This window comes from Sparus aurata, chromosome 21, assembly GCF_900880675.1.
Source record: "Sparus aurata chromosome 21, fSpaAur1.1, whole genome shotgun sequence".
Taxonomy (NCBI): domain Eukaryota; kingdom Metazoa; phylum Chordata; class Actinopteri; order Spariformes; family Sparidae; genus Sparus; species Sparus aurata.
The window spans coordinates 3,180,295-3,195,778 of NC_044207.1; the positions used below are offsets into that span (position 1 = coordinate 3,180,295).

Below are 15,484 nucleotides of genomic sequence, written 5' to 3' on the forward strand. Positions count from 1 at the left end.
AATGGCGTCTTTGTCATGACGTATTGGTCGTTTATGTGAGTTTGACAATATCTTTTTTTTTCTCTTGCAACTCACGCACCATTGTGGTACACTCCCAGATGTCCTGCAGTCAGGTTTTAGAGGTGTTTGGAGACTTGTGTCCATATTTGTTTTGTCTCCCTGCCTTCATCCATTCAACAAGACCCCCAGGCCACCAGTACATATGCTCTATGCCACCGCCAAGTATTTCGCCTGTCAGTTTCCACTTCTCACATCTGTACCTTGAGGTCCTTAAATAACCACCAAACAACACATTCTGATGACACATGTGCTCTGTGTATCTCACCAAGCACCAGTGGACCTAAGAGTATGTTTTCTGACATGTATTTCCTGCAGTGGTAGACTCAGTTGTGGGGCTCATGCTAATCTCTGCTAAATTACTGTATACACATCATGAGCTATTTTATATCGAACATGTAGGCTGTGTTCTTTTAGAGGCATAGGTAAGTTTATCCCCCTGGTCAAATTATTCATGTGTACTCAGATCTTGACCATCAGAATTATTAGGGTAATAACAAAGGTGTGCATAAATGAAATGAGCAACATGTATGTAGTGTGTTTCCTTTCCTCTGTTTCACAGTTCATTCTAAAAGCATCATTTGTTGTTCATTTTGCTAAACTGTATTTCACAGTTGTAAATGGAGAGCACTCTGTGCTGCTATTGGTCAACATCAGGAAACACACCATGGAACATGTTAAGGCAAAACAAATCTGACTTGCTTGCCTTTCTGTTGGGTAATTGTACTAATGACATCTTACTCAGGAGAAAACTATCAACTGTCGTGGTCAATGCCCATTTTTGTGTCTAATGCCCTATATCTGTCTGGCTGAAGCTGAGAAAGGAGGCAGGGTCTGAAAAAAAAATCCAAAAATTGCGACACTATGAATTTTGGCAGGTTTTGTTTAAACATCAAGTGCTACATTGTGAATGTATTCTGAGAGACGCTGACTGAAAATGTATTCCGTTATCCCCAATATTTACAGTTTTTTCGATTGCTATGACGCATTGGTCGAAACTGAAGCGACATGTTCAAAACTCTTAGTTCAGTCTGCAAAACAGAAATGCATGTGGGCTAAACTGTGTCTCATTTTTCATTGCTTTCAGACGAAGTGCATACAGTGACCACAGTCACCGAAATGGATGAAGTCTTTTCTCATTCACTAGTTCACACCTGCAAAACACTATGCTTTAACAGCACATTTTTCAAATGCTAACACACTTTGTTCAAAACAGTTAAAAACACACTCAAAACAGAATGATAGGGGAAAAAACACTGGGAATTTCTGCTGCAGCCACATTGAAATCTATCGAAAATTATATCAAAATATTGACAATAAAAATAAATAAATAGTAGAGAGAGAAGAGCAGCCAGGAGAGGAAGGCTCTCCACACAACCAGCTCTCCTTGCTGGATGCAATGAATGCTGGTTGTGGAGATATTTCTCCCGAAGCCTGCCAGGGATGGATCAGACATTCAAGAAGATTCTACCCTAGGTGCCTTGCCAGAGAAGATATAATTTGTGACGTTGAGGAAAACATGTGGCCGAATGCAGATGACAGGGTCTGAATATTACAGTATACATGTGTTGTTTTTTAGTTTTATCTCTTACTGTAATTTGTAATCTACCCCTGGAATTCTGAGATTCTGCATTATTCTTTTTACGTAATCTTTATTTTTTGTATGGTCCTTAAGTACTTATGCAAAAGCACAAATGTTCTTGAATAAATCTCTGCATTCCTGATTCAGTGTTGTTGCAATATATTACAGCATATACAATAATTTAGAACCATTAAAGTGCAAAAGATCCTATATAAAATACTGATTTACCTGACAAAAATCATTCTAACTTGAAATATAAGATGTATTTGATGTTATGTTCTTTGTTGTTAGTATTTTGTCGTTCCGTTTGTTAAGAGTGATTGTGTGTGTTTCCAAAGTGAGACAATGTGATAGTGTTTTGTTGAATGAGCTTCTTTTGAGACAAGTTTGAAGTGTTTTGTTGGTGAGACACACTTTTGGGCATGAGATTAACTGTTGAGCTGAGCTGCATGATGGAAATGCAGACTGTGTTAAGAGTTTTGAACATGTCGCTTCAGTTTCGACCAATGCGCCTTAGCAATCGAAAAAAACTGTAAAGCTTTGTGCAGACACCTGACCTCACTGATATCACTGTTGCTTGGTAAATGGGTACCAGTGATGTATTTTAGGGCCGCTTCAGAGCCCTTCTGTCTTTGGATGTGCACATTGCAAGCCCATTTGTGTTTTTTTCCTGTCAGGGTGCTCTCTATCACTCCTCTAAAAAGTTGACAAGAGCTTGGCACAGGAATTAGAAATTACACAGTACTTTTTACAGGGGTGAAAATGTTTGATGTCCATGACAAGTTCTCCATTGTTCTCTAAACACATTGAACTGCTCCACCTCAGCTTCACTGATATAGACAGGGGTGTGTTTCTGTGCCTCCTCTTTTCTAAAATCCCAATTTGAACTTTCATAATTTTTAAATCCAGCTGATGATGGTCATGTCATTCACAAAATATGTAACATCATCCTCTTAATATCTGGGGGTGCAATCCCAGGTGTACTGTGTGAGCAGGAGGGGGATGAGCACACAGCACCAGGGTGGGCTTTGGTGTTGAGCGCTAACGAACAGGAGGTGTGACTGACAATCTGAACTGTCTGCAACTGGATTTTGGACTTCCTCAACAAACCTCAGAGTATGAACTTTCATGGGTGAGATTGGGTTGAATGCCGAGCTGAAGTCAACAGACAGCATTCTGATGTATTCGCCAGGTGTGTGAAGACTGAGTTGGGGGCAATAGAGATATAAGGTGTGAATCTTTACTGGCCTTATCATTTGGTTCAATTATGATTTACCTGTTAACAATTCTTGATGCATCTTGATTCATCTCAATATGGTGTCCTCAGTCTTATATACAACTAGGGCTTGGACGAATCGTCGACGTAATTGACGACATACATTCGTCGACATGAATAATTTGCGTCGACCCCGTCGTCCCAAACAGGAAGTGGTAGTACCTGCAGAGGCTGAGAATAGCCCCTCTCACACAGAGACGCTGCATTAACGCAGCAGCGGTTCGTCAATTCTCCGCCGTTGGTCATTCACACAGTGCGAAGCACCGCTGGAATAAAGACGAACCGCCATGTAGTTCACACAGAAAGCTGCGCTGCCGCTCCTAAAGAAAAATAGAAAAATAATTGTTTGAAAAATAATCGTTTGGGACAGCTCTATATACAACTGCTCACACAACTACTTTTTCATCATTTATTACAAGCAATAAGATAAATCTAAATTTCCTTTTTACTTAGAAATTCCGCAACAGTTCACACTATATAAAATATGCATCTTTTTTTATGTATACCAGTATCTGTGTGCCACACCTCAGTAAATAAACATCATTTTAACAAAACATAAACCAATTTGTAGAGCATTACATGTGTGCTGTAATCTACATAAATATATTTTTTCGATAAAGTAGCAGTCCGTGAATGTGGTAAACATCGCAAACATGACTCTGCTGCACACACTTTGTGTCTTTGCTTTGTGTTTCTACTTCTGTGCCCCCCATTCCACTCTCCCCCACATTGTGACATTCAGCCATAGCCTCTCTAGGACATGCCATAAAGTCTAAAGTAAGTTATCAGTCAACTTGAATTAATACAGATTGTTTGGAAATGCCATTTTAAAGAGAACTACAAAGCCACAAGTCATGTCTGAGAGGGCAAGTGCAGAATGTAATGGTTGTTGGTAAGTGGTTCGGTGCTGTTAGCAGTTGTATTTTAACTTAATCATTTTTCTTGTCTTCATCAGGTGGCCAAGGCTGCTGCCAATCCTGGATCCAGACTATGTAGCCAAGAAGATCATCCATGCTGTGCTCACAGACCAAGTCTACCTGCTGCTGCCCAAGAGCATGTACCTCATCGCAGCTCTCAAGAAGTCAGTCTACCTTTTCTCTTCTCTTCCAAATTACTGCACTAAAGTGACACACATCTCTCCACACCTCTTATCAGGATCTTCCACAGTTCCATTATCAAAATGTGAAAGCTTAACATCCTCAAATAGTACTTTGATTACTTCCTTTGGTTTCTATTGGCAAACAACCTAATAGACCATTACTGTCATCATTTGATAAGAAGTAAAGTTAAACAGTGGTTGTTATTTTTATTTATTTTTTTTGATGTACTATTATAATCCCAAATTGGGAAATTCTTTTTTCCACTCACATTACACACAGGTGCGCACACACAAACAGTGTAGAGGAGATGAGCGAAGGGGTAGCCACACATGCTACGGCGCCCAATGAGCAGTGTTAGGGGCCGGTGCCTTGCTCAGGGGCACCTCGGCAATGCCCAGGATGTGAACCAGCACTCTCCAACTGCCGGTCCACATCATTCTTTTTTGGTCCGGGTGGGACTTGAACCGGCGACCTTCAAGTCCCCAAGCCAAGTCCCTACGGACTGAGCTATTGCCTCCCCACTGACTGAGCTATTGCCGCCCCAACGGACTGAGCTATTGCCGCCCCACAATAACACAATTAACACAATATAATACAATAATATGACTTTAGATGAGACTTAGGCCGGGCTCACAAAGGAGTATCAGGCTGACTGAACCCCAATTTGCCCCTCACACCAATTGGAGGAGACATCTGGGAGGAGATCATGGCCGGGGACAAAGGTTGTCTGATATATCTTGTGAGGTGAGAGGTGTACAGATCCAGTTTTAAACCTCCTGAACTGCTCCGGGCTCATCAGGGTTGTCCTGATAAATATCAAATGTGTTTGCGGTTTAGGAAGCAAAATGTGGAGGACAGCCAATGAGAGATGTATCCCAGAGCAGCTGATTGTGTTGCCAAGCAATGGCTAACAACCCTAGCCCTTGAGGCTAAGGTTACCTAGCATAGGCCAACTACTGTTCACAGATGATAAAACGGACAGTTAAAATCTCCCCTCCTGCTTCCTCCCTCCTCATGGAAGAATAGACAGCCCATGTTGACTGTGTCTCCCGAAACATAATTTTGTAGTGTGTGCAGGTTTGACATTAGAGAGAAGAACACCTGTGAAGATTCTCCATAGGTCCAGGACACACCCAGATTTTATGGTTGGTCAGTTTTTCAAAAGTCCTGCAGTATGAACCCAGCCTTAAAGGGATATTCCGGTGTAAGTTTAATCCATGGTCTAACACACCGTGAAACTGTGTTAGACTCCCTCTCGAGAGATCAAGTTAGCAGACCGCTAATTTACGGAGTTTTATCAACCTCATAAACGACCACACGACAACAATACACTGCAGTAAATGGATCCAAATATAAACCGCCACCAAAAAGCCACAAATAATGCACAGAACAGCACTGAACTTCAGCAACAGTACAAATAGTGTCTCAGCACACAGTCTGAGGCATCTAACCTCCGCTAGCTTAGCTGGATTTCTAAAAACAGAGTTCACCTCTCCTCCATCAGCTTCCGGGTCGGGGAAGTCCTGACGTGACGATTACCGAGTGCGGTTAGAAATGCTCAATTCCGTCCTCTTTCCTGTCCGCTCTCGATAATAACTGTTATAAACTTTCAAGTAAGACACATATGAACTTTGATTGCTTTTCCATGGAGTCATAATCATACATTTTCATCCATGAGCTGTGGAACTCTACTGCACTGGGTAATCGAGTCGTCGGGACTTCCCATCAACAGGAAGCTGCTGCAGAAGAGTGGTAAATTTAGTCATCTTTTCAGTCGAAATCCAGCTAAGCTAGTGGAGTTTTAATGCCCCAGACTATGTGCTGAGACTCTATTTGTACTGTTGCTGAAGTTTGGTGCTGTTCTGTGCATTATTTGTGGCTTTTTGGTGGTGGTTTATATTTGGATCCATTTACTGCAGTGTATTGTTGTCAAGCGGTCATGTCTGAGGTTGATAAAACTCTGTAAATTAGCGGTCTGCTAACTTGATCTCTCGAGAGGGAGTCTAACACAGTTTCACGGTGTGTTAGACCATGGATTAAACTTACACCGGAATATACCTTTAAGCAGCCTGTCTGTTGATCCTTTCAACTTGTGCAGGTGGCTCGTTGGTATTGTCGTATAACGACTTCTCTTTTCTTCGTTGGTCCAAAAGATTTCAAAGATCAAAAAGTCACCAGGAGTCTTCAAGGCTGAGTGCAATAGAACTTTATTTGCCGGCAAAAAAGAGCGGGATCAGACACAGACAAAATCCATGAAAAAAACAAACTGACCCGAGGTTCAGCATCCTTTTTTAAACACAGAAAAGGGGGTGTGTCCGTTCTGACAACATGGCCTCAACCAATCACTATTCTGCTTAATTTCTGCTGACACTGCTATTTCTCTTTGGAAAAACACCATATTTCTTATGGAAAATCCCTGTACCTCTTGTGGAAAAACCCAGTATTACCTGCTGCGCTTGCGCGAAGATTGGCGTACATGCCGAACTGCATGTTGACCAGTTGCTCCTCGCCTCGCTTTGGTTTTTTATGGAGGAGCTCTCACTGTGTCCTTATCGCTGGCTTTTAGAAACTGTGGCCTTCGGGCCTGCAGGTTTTCTGATAACTCAGTCCCTTTCTTGATGCATCCCATTATATCTGATCACTCTTTGCACAATATTTTTGAACTTAATGGCAATGTTACATATTTGGTTATATGACTTAATTCTTAGATTTGTTGTTATATTTTCACACTTCACATCATCTGACTATAGCAGCTTTAATCAGTAGATGCACTTTTCAGTCAGCTGGTGCCCAGTAGTATGTTTCAGCAACTCTTTCACATTTATTACCCTTCGTTTCTTACTTTGATTATTATAACAGTTATTATCAGTTACCATTAGTCACTATTTTTACTAACTGTGGTTATTTTATACTGACCACTATCTACTTGCTATGATTATTTTATACTACAGTATTCAGTGCCACTTTGAACCACATATATGGTTTATCTAACTAAGTGGTGTAATGGTAAAGGCTTGCAAATTAATTGTAGAATGTTTGTTGATTGAAGATGAACTCTCATCCTAGTAATGGGTCTAGCTAAATAACTACATTAATGCTAGCTTGTACTACTGTTACAGTACAGTCCTGAGTATTGACCGTGACTTTATTCAGACTTGTGTTTTCGTCTTTCATACCCTGCTTTGCTGTGAGAGAAACATCTCCACCCTCTACTCCCTGACATGAACCCGAAAGTCTGACGTCAAGTAAATGGTCTGAGGTCAGCATGACTAGTACAAGTGGTCTATTCAAAGATGATCATCCTCATAGTTTTGATATTTCTACAATAAAAGATCACTTAGTTCCCTTGCACATAACTAATTTGAGAAAATTCTGCGGTGCTTCCTAGAGTTGTGCATCTCTCTCTTATAAGACGAGCTGATATGTATCTAAATACATTGGCTACAATACGATTCAGAGAGGATACTTTTTTTTTTTATGGAACGAATCAATATTTCAAATTCGATTCGATCTGGTTTCAGTATATGATACAATACAATCAAATGCAATTCTTTGTTTCATGTAGACATTCCTTTTTTATTATAGATTAGAGTAAGCCTAATCTAGAAAAGTGGCATTGCTTACCTTCAAATAGATATTTCATAAGACCAGGGAACACCAGGAAAGCCTCTGTACTTTTCTTACTATTATGTATATCTTTATCTTCACCTGCTTATACCTCGGTGTGTAAAAACACACCTTTAGTCTCATCCTGGATCCGATGAACAACTGTGCTGTTGTCTGGATCTCCATGAGCTGGATCTGTCTGCACTGGATGTGGCTGACTTTCTGTATCCTCTGCTTCCTTGCAATAATCAGTGTATAAAATCACAGCTATGATTATCATTGATACAAATGTTTACTACTGATAAACTCAAAAGCTGGATTAACTTAACAGTGTGCATGGTGCTGCAACTGTCAGTAGACAGTAAACAGTGTGCAGTATGGTTCAATTCAGTACGTAATGTCAGTAGACAATGACAGTTCACAGTTCGCAGCACTACCAGCAGTCTCAGAATACAGCTAATGATGGCAACACGCTCAATCAGAAGAGAAGAATCGGTGAGGAAGGATGCGGACAGAGCAATTGTCTGTGGCCACCACATACAAAACCATTCCCTTTTTAGGGGGTTGTCTTGCTTTTGCCTCTCCACTGCATCTGGTGTCATTTTCATTTGCACCAGAGCAGGTGAAACTGATTCTTAGTCAGCCCTCCTGACTGAGACTTCAGGGAACTTTCCCCCACAAAACAGCCTCCCTCCCTACGAGTGAGAGAACCAGACAGCATCCTGTTAACTGATGGCCATTATGTAATTATTTAATTTAGAGCAAACAACATAACTTTGTCACTTTCCAGGATGCATGGATTTCAATCACAACACATTATAACAGCATCCATATGATTCTAAACAGTCAGCTGGTACATGTTTATGTTATCAATTGTAAACATAAAAAAAAAACATGGATGTCTTCATCATGATGCGTACCGTCCCACCCCTTTTCTTTCCACAGCACTAGTGTGCTTATATAAAATGACACACTGGTGTGTGTTATGCTGGTGCTGCTTGGTTCAGTGTGAATAAATAAAGGTGACTTAAAGACGAGCCTTCGTTGTAGTGATAATGCAGAGTCTCTGTGTGAAAAGGGCCAGTGAGAGTTGATTTAATGGTGAATTTAGACGAGGCTCTCTCTATCATACGTCTCCCTCAATGATAGTAAATGCTATCACTTAAATGATGAATGGTAGAGTCTCCTGAGCACAAAAGACTGTGTCTTTTGTCAAAAGTGTGGCTGGTGGAGCAGTTAACGAGCAAACCAGGTTTTTAGACTTGTTTAGAGCTAGAGAGTCAGTTGAGTCCTCAACTAGCTGTCTACATTCTGCCCAGTACACACCACCTTCTATAATACATTAAAAAAATGAAGAAGATCGAAGAAACAGAACCAGGATGTCCCTTATTTTTTATTTTATTCACCGTATTTTATCATTTAACACTTATCAGGTGTGATTGGCAAAGGACAAAAAAGCAGGAAAATATACGGCTCCACTTTGTCTTTCTTTACATTTATTTTGTCCTGTTGTTTGCTTCAGCTAAGAAAGAAATAGTTCGCCCTACACATCCAACCTCTTGAGCATTAGAGAACTTTTTTACCATTATTTTCTATATAATTATATTTTTTTTATGGAAACAGAATCTGCTTCAGAAGTCAGTGGGCCACATGACATGGAAACAATTTCTGCCAATTAATATTCATATAGAATAGAGGAAGCACTAAAATCAATGAAAAATAGCTGTGTCTCATTTCTCCAGTTTACTAGTACAATCTGCTGCTGGATTGGAGTCACTGGGTCACATGACATGGAAGATATCGAAAACACAGCAATTATTTTGTATCAATATATTTATGCTAATGCTAGTGCTAATGACGATCCTAAATCAATTTCCAGCGGTTCAGTGCGAGGCTCTGGGAGGTGAGCTTACCGTCCTCCTGCTGCTAACACTGGGTGAACCTCAGTAAAGTCGCGGCTGGACCCGAGTGAATATCCGCCGAATATCCAACCTGAAGTGGCGCTGAAAATCCAGCAGCAGAATGCATATAGGGGAAACACTGACACATCAGATAACCTTCCGCAACAATTGCAGGCTCTTTGGTGGAGCTCTGCTTTGAATGAAATTCCATCGTGACAAATGAATGGACTACTTGCGGAGTGACATGAAGACATGAATCAGAGGCACAAAAAACGTTGACAGCGGTGGCTGGTCATTATGCTTACCAATACCCGACCCGTGCCTTGTGCACACACATTTTTCCCATTTGTTTTGAAATATTATAGATCTGAAAAAAAAATAAATAATGAGATATAAATATAAATATACATATATATCGGATCCCTGATCGGGTTGTAATGTCTGATTCCGATCGGGTCTGAAACCACGTGATCGGCCCCGATTTCCGATCACATGATCGGATCGGGACATCCCTAGAGGTAGCTGTTTTAATAAAGTCAAAGTTTCGGTTGTAGGTATGTTTTGCCGAGTCTGTCGCTGCCACTGCCAGCGGGCAACACAGGGATCCTCGACCAGAGCTTTTATTGAAGCTCCTTGCACTACTTATAGGCAAGATTTGGTGAATGCTCATGTTGGGTCTCTCTACCATTGCACCAGCATCCATATGGCAGCAAGCAGAATGCCACATTGTTTCAAATGTAAATATGTCACTGATAATAATGAAATATCCATTATGAAATATCCAATAGTTATCTTGCTCTGTTCTCATGTTGTAGGCTTGTCAATCACTGCAGCATTCGAGCCAGTGATTAATATGGAGCATGAAGACATAATTGGTGCTTTTAAATGCCTTTACTGGCTCCTAAAGCACGAAATTGCCCACCATACGAATGAACTTTTAACACTGATTTAATGCAAGGCAGTATGTAACCACTTAACGTCATGAATCTGTTACCTATAGGGCACTGCCATCAATCAGTTGCTGACCTGTGTCAGGCCCCTGTCACAAAAAAAAACGTGCTCTGCCGCCAGTGGGCCGCCCTTCCAACCTACCACCAGGCTTAGCAAGTTTTCTGGGGGAAACCCTGGACTATGTTAGAAGAATGACTGACATGAAAAAGACGAGTTGTTGTGAGAAAGCCCTGATCTTTGTGAACATTTAATCATTTCAATTACGTTTTCTATGTGAATTTATGAAGGAGTGGGAAGAGTTTGAAAATGAATGGGTTTGAAGGGATTTCTTATTGACTTGCATTATAACTAAACTTCAAAGACAGTTGAATATTTTGTAGTTATAGGTGGTAGCTAAAAGCATGACTGAGTAGATGAGTTTTGAAAGTTGGAAAAAAAGTTGATAATGTGGGATTTTTAAACATTCCTAATGTGGAAAAATGACCGAAAAACTTTGACATCTCTGAAATTCTGAATGATATGAATGTGAAAAGTCAGCACATCATTTCTCATCATTGAGATTGATAGTGCTGTGCGATATGGACAAAATTTTATATCATGATATAGCTAATTTTATAACTATATATATCCTGGCGTGTCTTTAAGTGGTAGAAAAGATAGATGTGTTCGAGTCGCTAGTAACAACTTGTTGGCGGCATGTTTTGCAGATTACCGTTGTCTGGTCGGTGTCTGACTTTTTAAAGCCAAACCAAAGTCAAACGATGGAATTCCGGTTCCCCCTTTTCGGCACAAATCTTCATGGGGTTCTGCTTCTGTATCCGCGTCTGATGTAACGTTACTAGTAACGTTATTTTCGTCTTCCATTGCGCTCTCCTCCGTCTCCGCCATGCTGCTTTGCCTCTGTTTACTCCCGAGCGACCGGTGCCGGAAACGAGTCCTTGTGGGTGACGTAAAAATGCTACCACAAAGCAGTAGCATTGCTGCAGTTACATTCACTTTCATACAATAGCTTGTTTTGAACTCAATGTCGATATCCAACGGTCAGTCCGACATTGAGTTGTGCTCTAGATGGCGTATTAAATTACAACCGTAGCGTACGTTAACGTTAGTGTAGCAACAGTGCTAATCAAGTAGCCTACACGTTAAAATTACGATATAAACAATAGAGGGTTATATCCTACAGGAGACAATTTTATATCGCACTACGATATATATCGTAATATCGCACAGCTCTAGAGATTGATATTGAATTGAGTAAGTATGTTAAAAAATAGAAGGAGTTAAGGTCCAAAAAAACAGACCCGGAAGACCAATACTATTGAAGAATTCTTGTCATAGAAAAACATATATGTTGCTATGCTGACCTTTTGTGCCATTAGCTTTGGTTTGCTCTGTTGATGTGCAAGGCAAGCAAAAGGATTCGGAATTTCCAACAATACCAGATAAAAAATGCCTTCTAAAATGCTATTGAAAATCATGAATGAAAGACATGACATAGTCTTAAGAATCGAATAGATAGGAACCATCATTTTACATAGCTGCACCCCCCCATTCATTATCCAGGTCTTTTACCTCCCCCATCAGATGAAATATAGACAAAGTTTCTTCCCTGATCGTGATGACTAATCTGTTTATGATTAATTTAAGTAAATTACATTTATGATTAAATGTATTTTACATTACACAATTTCTATGTGTATGTATTTATGTTGGTATGGTATTATTATTTTTTGTAGTTGTTATTTTAAGAGGAAAACACTCTCACTCCACAGTGAATACCAATTCATATGGTAAAGACCATGTTAGTGAAATTTAATTCATGACTGAATTTCTATATCTTATTATAAATGTTATTACCAAAAATGTATATTTCATAACTTATTCATATTTTATACACAAAAACAATCAAGCAATGCTCCTCTTTCCAAAGTATTGCTCCAGCACCCCTCGACGCTGTCCATATGCCCCTGTAAGCAGAAACACCGATCTAATGGATGTATGAGATATGGTTACATATTTTAGAAAAAACAAGCAAACAGCATCAGCAATATCAATAGCAGAACAAAGGAGGTGCCGGGTATCTCCATTGTATCAGTCCAATGGACAGAGATGATATATATTGATTAATTAGAATAATGCATGAAGTGCCTTCAGCTATGACAGAAGTGAAGTCAGAGTGGAATATTTTGTATATTTCTTCCTTGCCCTCATGCTGTCCCTCCGTCATCCTCCTCAGTGTCCTGCAGTGGAAGCTGACCTCCCTCATCGGCTCTTACCTGGGACTGTCTGAAACAGAGTGCCGCACTAACCTCAGACAGCCCTGCAAACTGCAGTAGCACACGGTCAACATTATTACCATGTTTTTCTGAACAACTTCTGTGCATCTCTGCCTATTGAATGGTTTTCACAGCCATCTAATTGGCTACCAGGGCTATAGTGATGTTATGGAAAATGGTGTTAGTGTCTGTCTCTGTGTGTGGACATTACATTTTCATGTCTATTGAGTGTTGTTGAATGAGGGAGCAAAATGTATAACATATTAAACATATAACAGGGCGCCAGACTTACTTGTCCCTGTAGTAGCCCTGGTGTTTCTTGCTGAAAATTTTAGGAGCACCAGCACCATTTAAATGGACAGGCAACAACAACAACATTTATATTTTCTCTCTATAAATTGTATTGCTGATAAATGCTTTGCTAATAAATATCTATCTATAGATATCTATATATATTTGTCCATTATTAGATTATTTTTTATAAGGTATATATGCTATCCCTATAAAACAATAATTCATTTTAAGAGGACGTTTTTTTAAGTGCTATTACTGCTGTGTACACTGACACTTTTGGGCAATTTGATCGAAAGTGATTTGGTTAAAGCTCTTCATCAAAAAATCAATCTGCAAACTAGTGCATTTTCTGATGAAATTACATGGGATTGTAGGTGATCTGCTGATATCTGCTGCCGTGCAATGCGTGCAGTAATCTACTGAATATACTGAAAGTAATGAATTGGTCACAAAATTCTGCACTCGTCTGCTACCAAAGTCAGCCGAATTTAATTTGTTCTGTAACACCACCTAGAATTGATTGTGCGAACCGAATGTGGTGCCCATTGAATCGTGCGTTAAAGAGATATGATGTCATTTCATTAATGACCAACAGGTGGCACTGACTTTTGAGCATGGTCCCAGGAAGTCCATGTGTCTCGAGGGCTGTCCAAACTCACATTTCATCCAGTCCACAAGGACCCTGCAGACTTCCAGGGAGTCCACTTGGGCTGCAGACTACACCTGACTTCACTAATTTACTCATCTGTATGAAATGGCTGTTTGCTTACTATGCTGCATGTTTATAAGAGCTGATCTTCAGGGGTTAGATGGAAAGATCTCCTGGGTAGAGTAACAAGTGGATTAGATGGTGGGTTGTTTTCTTTTGTGATTTAATTATTTCTCTTTGTTCCTGTTGCAGCCATGGAAAAACATTACCAGCAGTTTTTGTTTCAGAAAACAGGATTATGAGTATGTTAAACCTGAGATGAGGGAAACTCTGGATTTTCCATTCCTGAAAGAGAGAACTTAATTTCTGGTTCAGTTACTACAGTAACTGACACTGTAAGGCTAACCTGCTGGTTAGCATGGAAACTCTGAGTTTCTTCGTTCTCCTCCCCTCCATCTGACACAGACTCATCTAATGATAAAGACAGAGGCCACATAAGGTGCATTTCGTTTTTTAATACACAGTCAATCATATAATCAGTCAATCCAATGTTTAACTGTGGGTATGTATGCTGGACCTTCACACATGTAGTCAGTTTGAACCTTGTCATGTTTTCAAGTGTAACTCCACAGAGTCATTGTCACTGGGTCAGAGTATATATTATATTGAAGGCCCATAAAAAAAGTTTTATTGGGGCAAATATGGAATCAAAAGAATAACTTTAAGGACATGCAATATTTTGACACCAGGACACAGCTCATTGCAGGCATGTTAATACAGATGGGACATCAATAACCATTTGCCTGACTTCACTCATGGTGAGAGAATGGCTTTTACTCCAACAACTGTAATCTATTAGAAACATTTGTGGAATTGGTGTGAAGAACAGCTACACCAATTATGGGTTGACAGGTAACATTTGTGGTGATGTAGAGCGCATTTAGACATGCTTGACTTTGGCTTATGGTCTTAAACGCATTGTCTTAAAGTAGCTGGGAAACTCCACCCACTTACCCCAACACACTATAATATCTTGTCCTTTTGAGACATATTTGTTCTTCAGCTGCTACAACCTTAATTTCCTCCCTGTCAGGTTACAGGCTATTTAAAAATGTAGTGTAAATAAAAATGATAAAATTACACTAAAATTCCAGCACTATCATGCATTAAGGACCTTTTAGTCTGGTGAATGATGCATTTTTTTAGATTACGCTGATTTAAATAGTAGTTTTAACTTATTGGCTACTTTCTCCACGCCTGTTGTTTTCTTTCTGAAACATGGCTCAGGTCTCCAATTTGATGAGTTCACAATGATGGTTTTAAAAAAAAACACAGGGGACATATTTGCAAGCTGCATTGGAACCACAAGTTATACAATTTTCCAAAAATCGTCTTGAGACACAACTCAGTGGTTGCATTCTGGAGCCCTAAAGACAAAAAAGTTATAATAAACCAGAAATCCTTTGATTTATTGTCTAGCACTTATGTACTTTGAAAAGCTTTTCTGAAGTAGATACAAAGTACAAATGCACAGAGGATCTTATCACTGGGAGTATTGATCTTACTAACCCTAACCCTTACCCTATTGATTTATGGAGCAAATGCACTGCAGAGCAGCACTGACGGCGTGGTTTCTATCTGAACTCAGACAGACAACATAAGCAATTGTCACTGTTATCGTGGACCTGAACCTGTTTGTTGTGTCATGAAGAGACACAGCTGGCTGAGGAACCAACGTTGAAAGATTGTTTTCAGGTGGTTTCTTGTACATGGGAATAAAGATGTTCCCATA

The 15,484-nt window shown here is 39.9% G+C and overlaps 1 protein-coding gene across 2 annotated transcripts in view; it reads left to right on the plus strand.

The window, feature by feature from the left end:
• Nucleotides 1–15,484, plus strand: part of LOC115573267 (epidermal retinol dehydrogenase 2) — an 89,200-nt gene that overhangs the window by 62,111 nt on the left and 11,605 nt on the right. Inside the window, exons 6-7 of one of the 2 annotated variants that reach the window (XM_030403978.1) lie at nt 3,871–3,996; nt 12,710–13,200. In XM_030403978.1, coding sequence (XP_030259838.1) covers nt 3,871–3,996; nt 12,710–12,809 — 226 coding nt within the window. In that variant the 3' untranslated portion in view covers nt 12,810–13,200. Of the gene's footprint in view, nt 1–3,870; nt 3,997–12,709; nt 13,201–15,484 lie in introns of those variants that run through there. The other variant, XM_030403979.1, reaches the window with a different exon arrangement.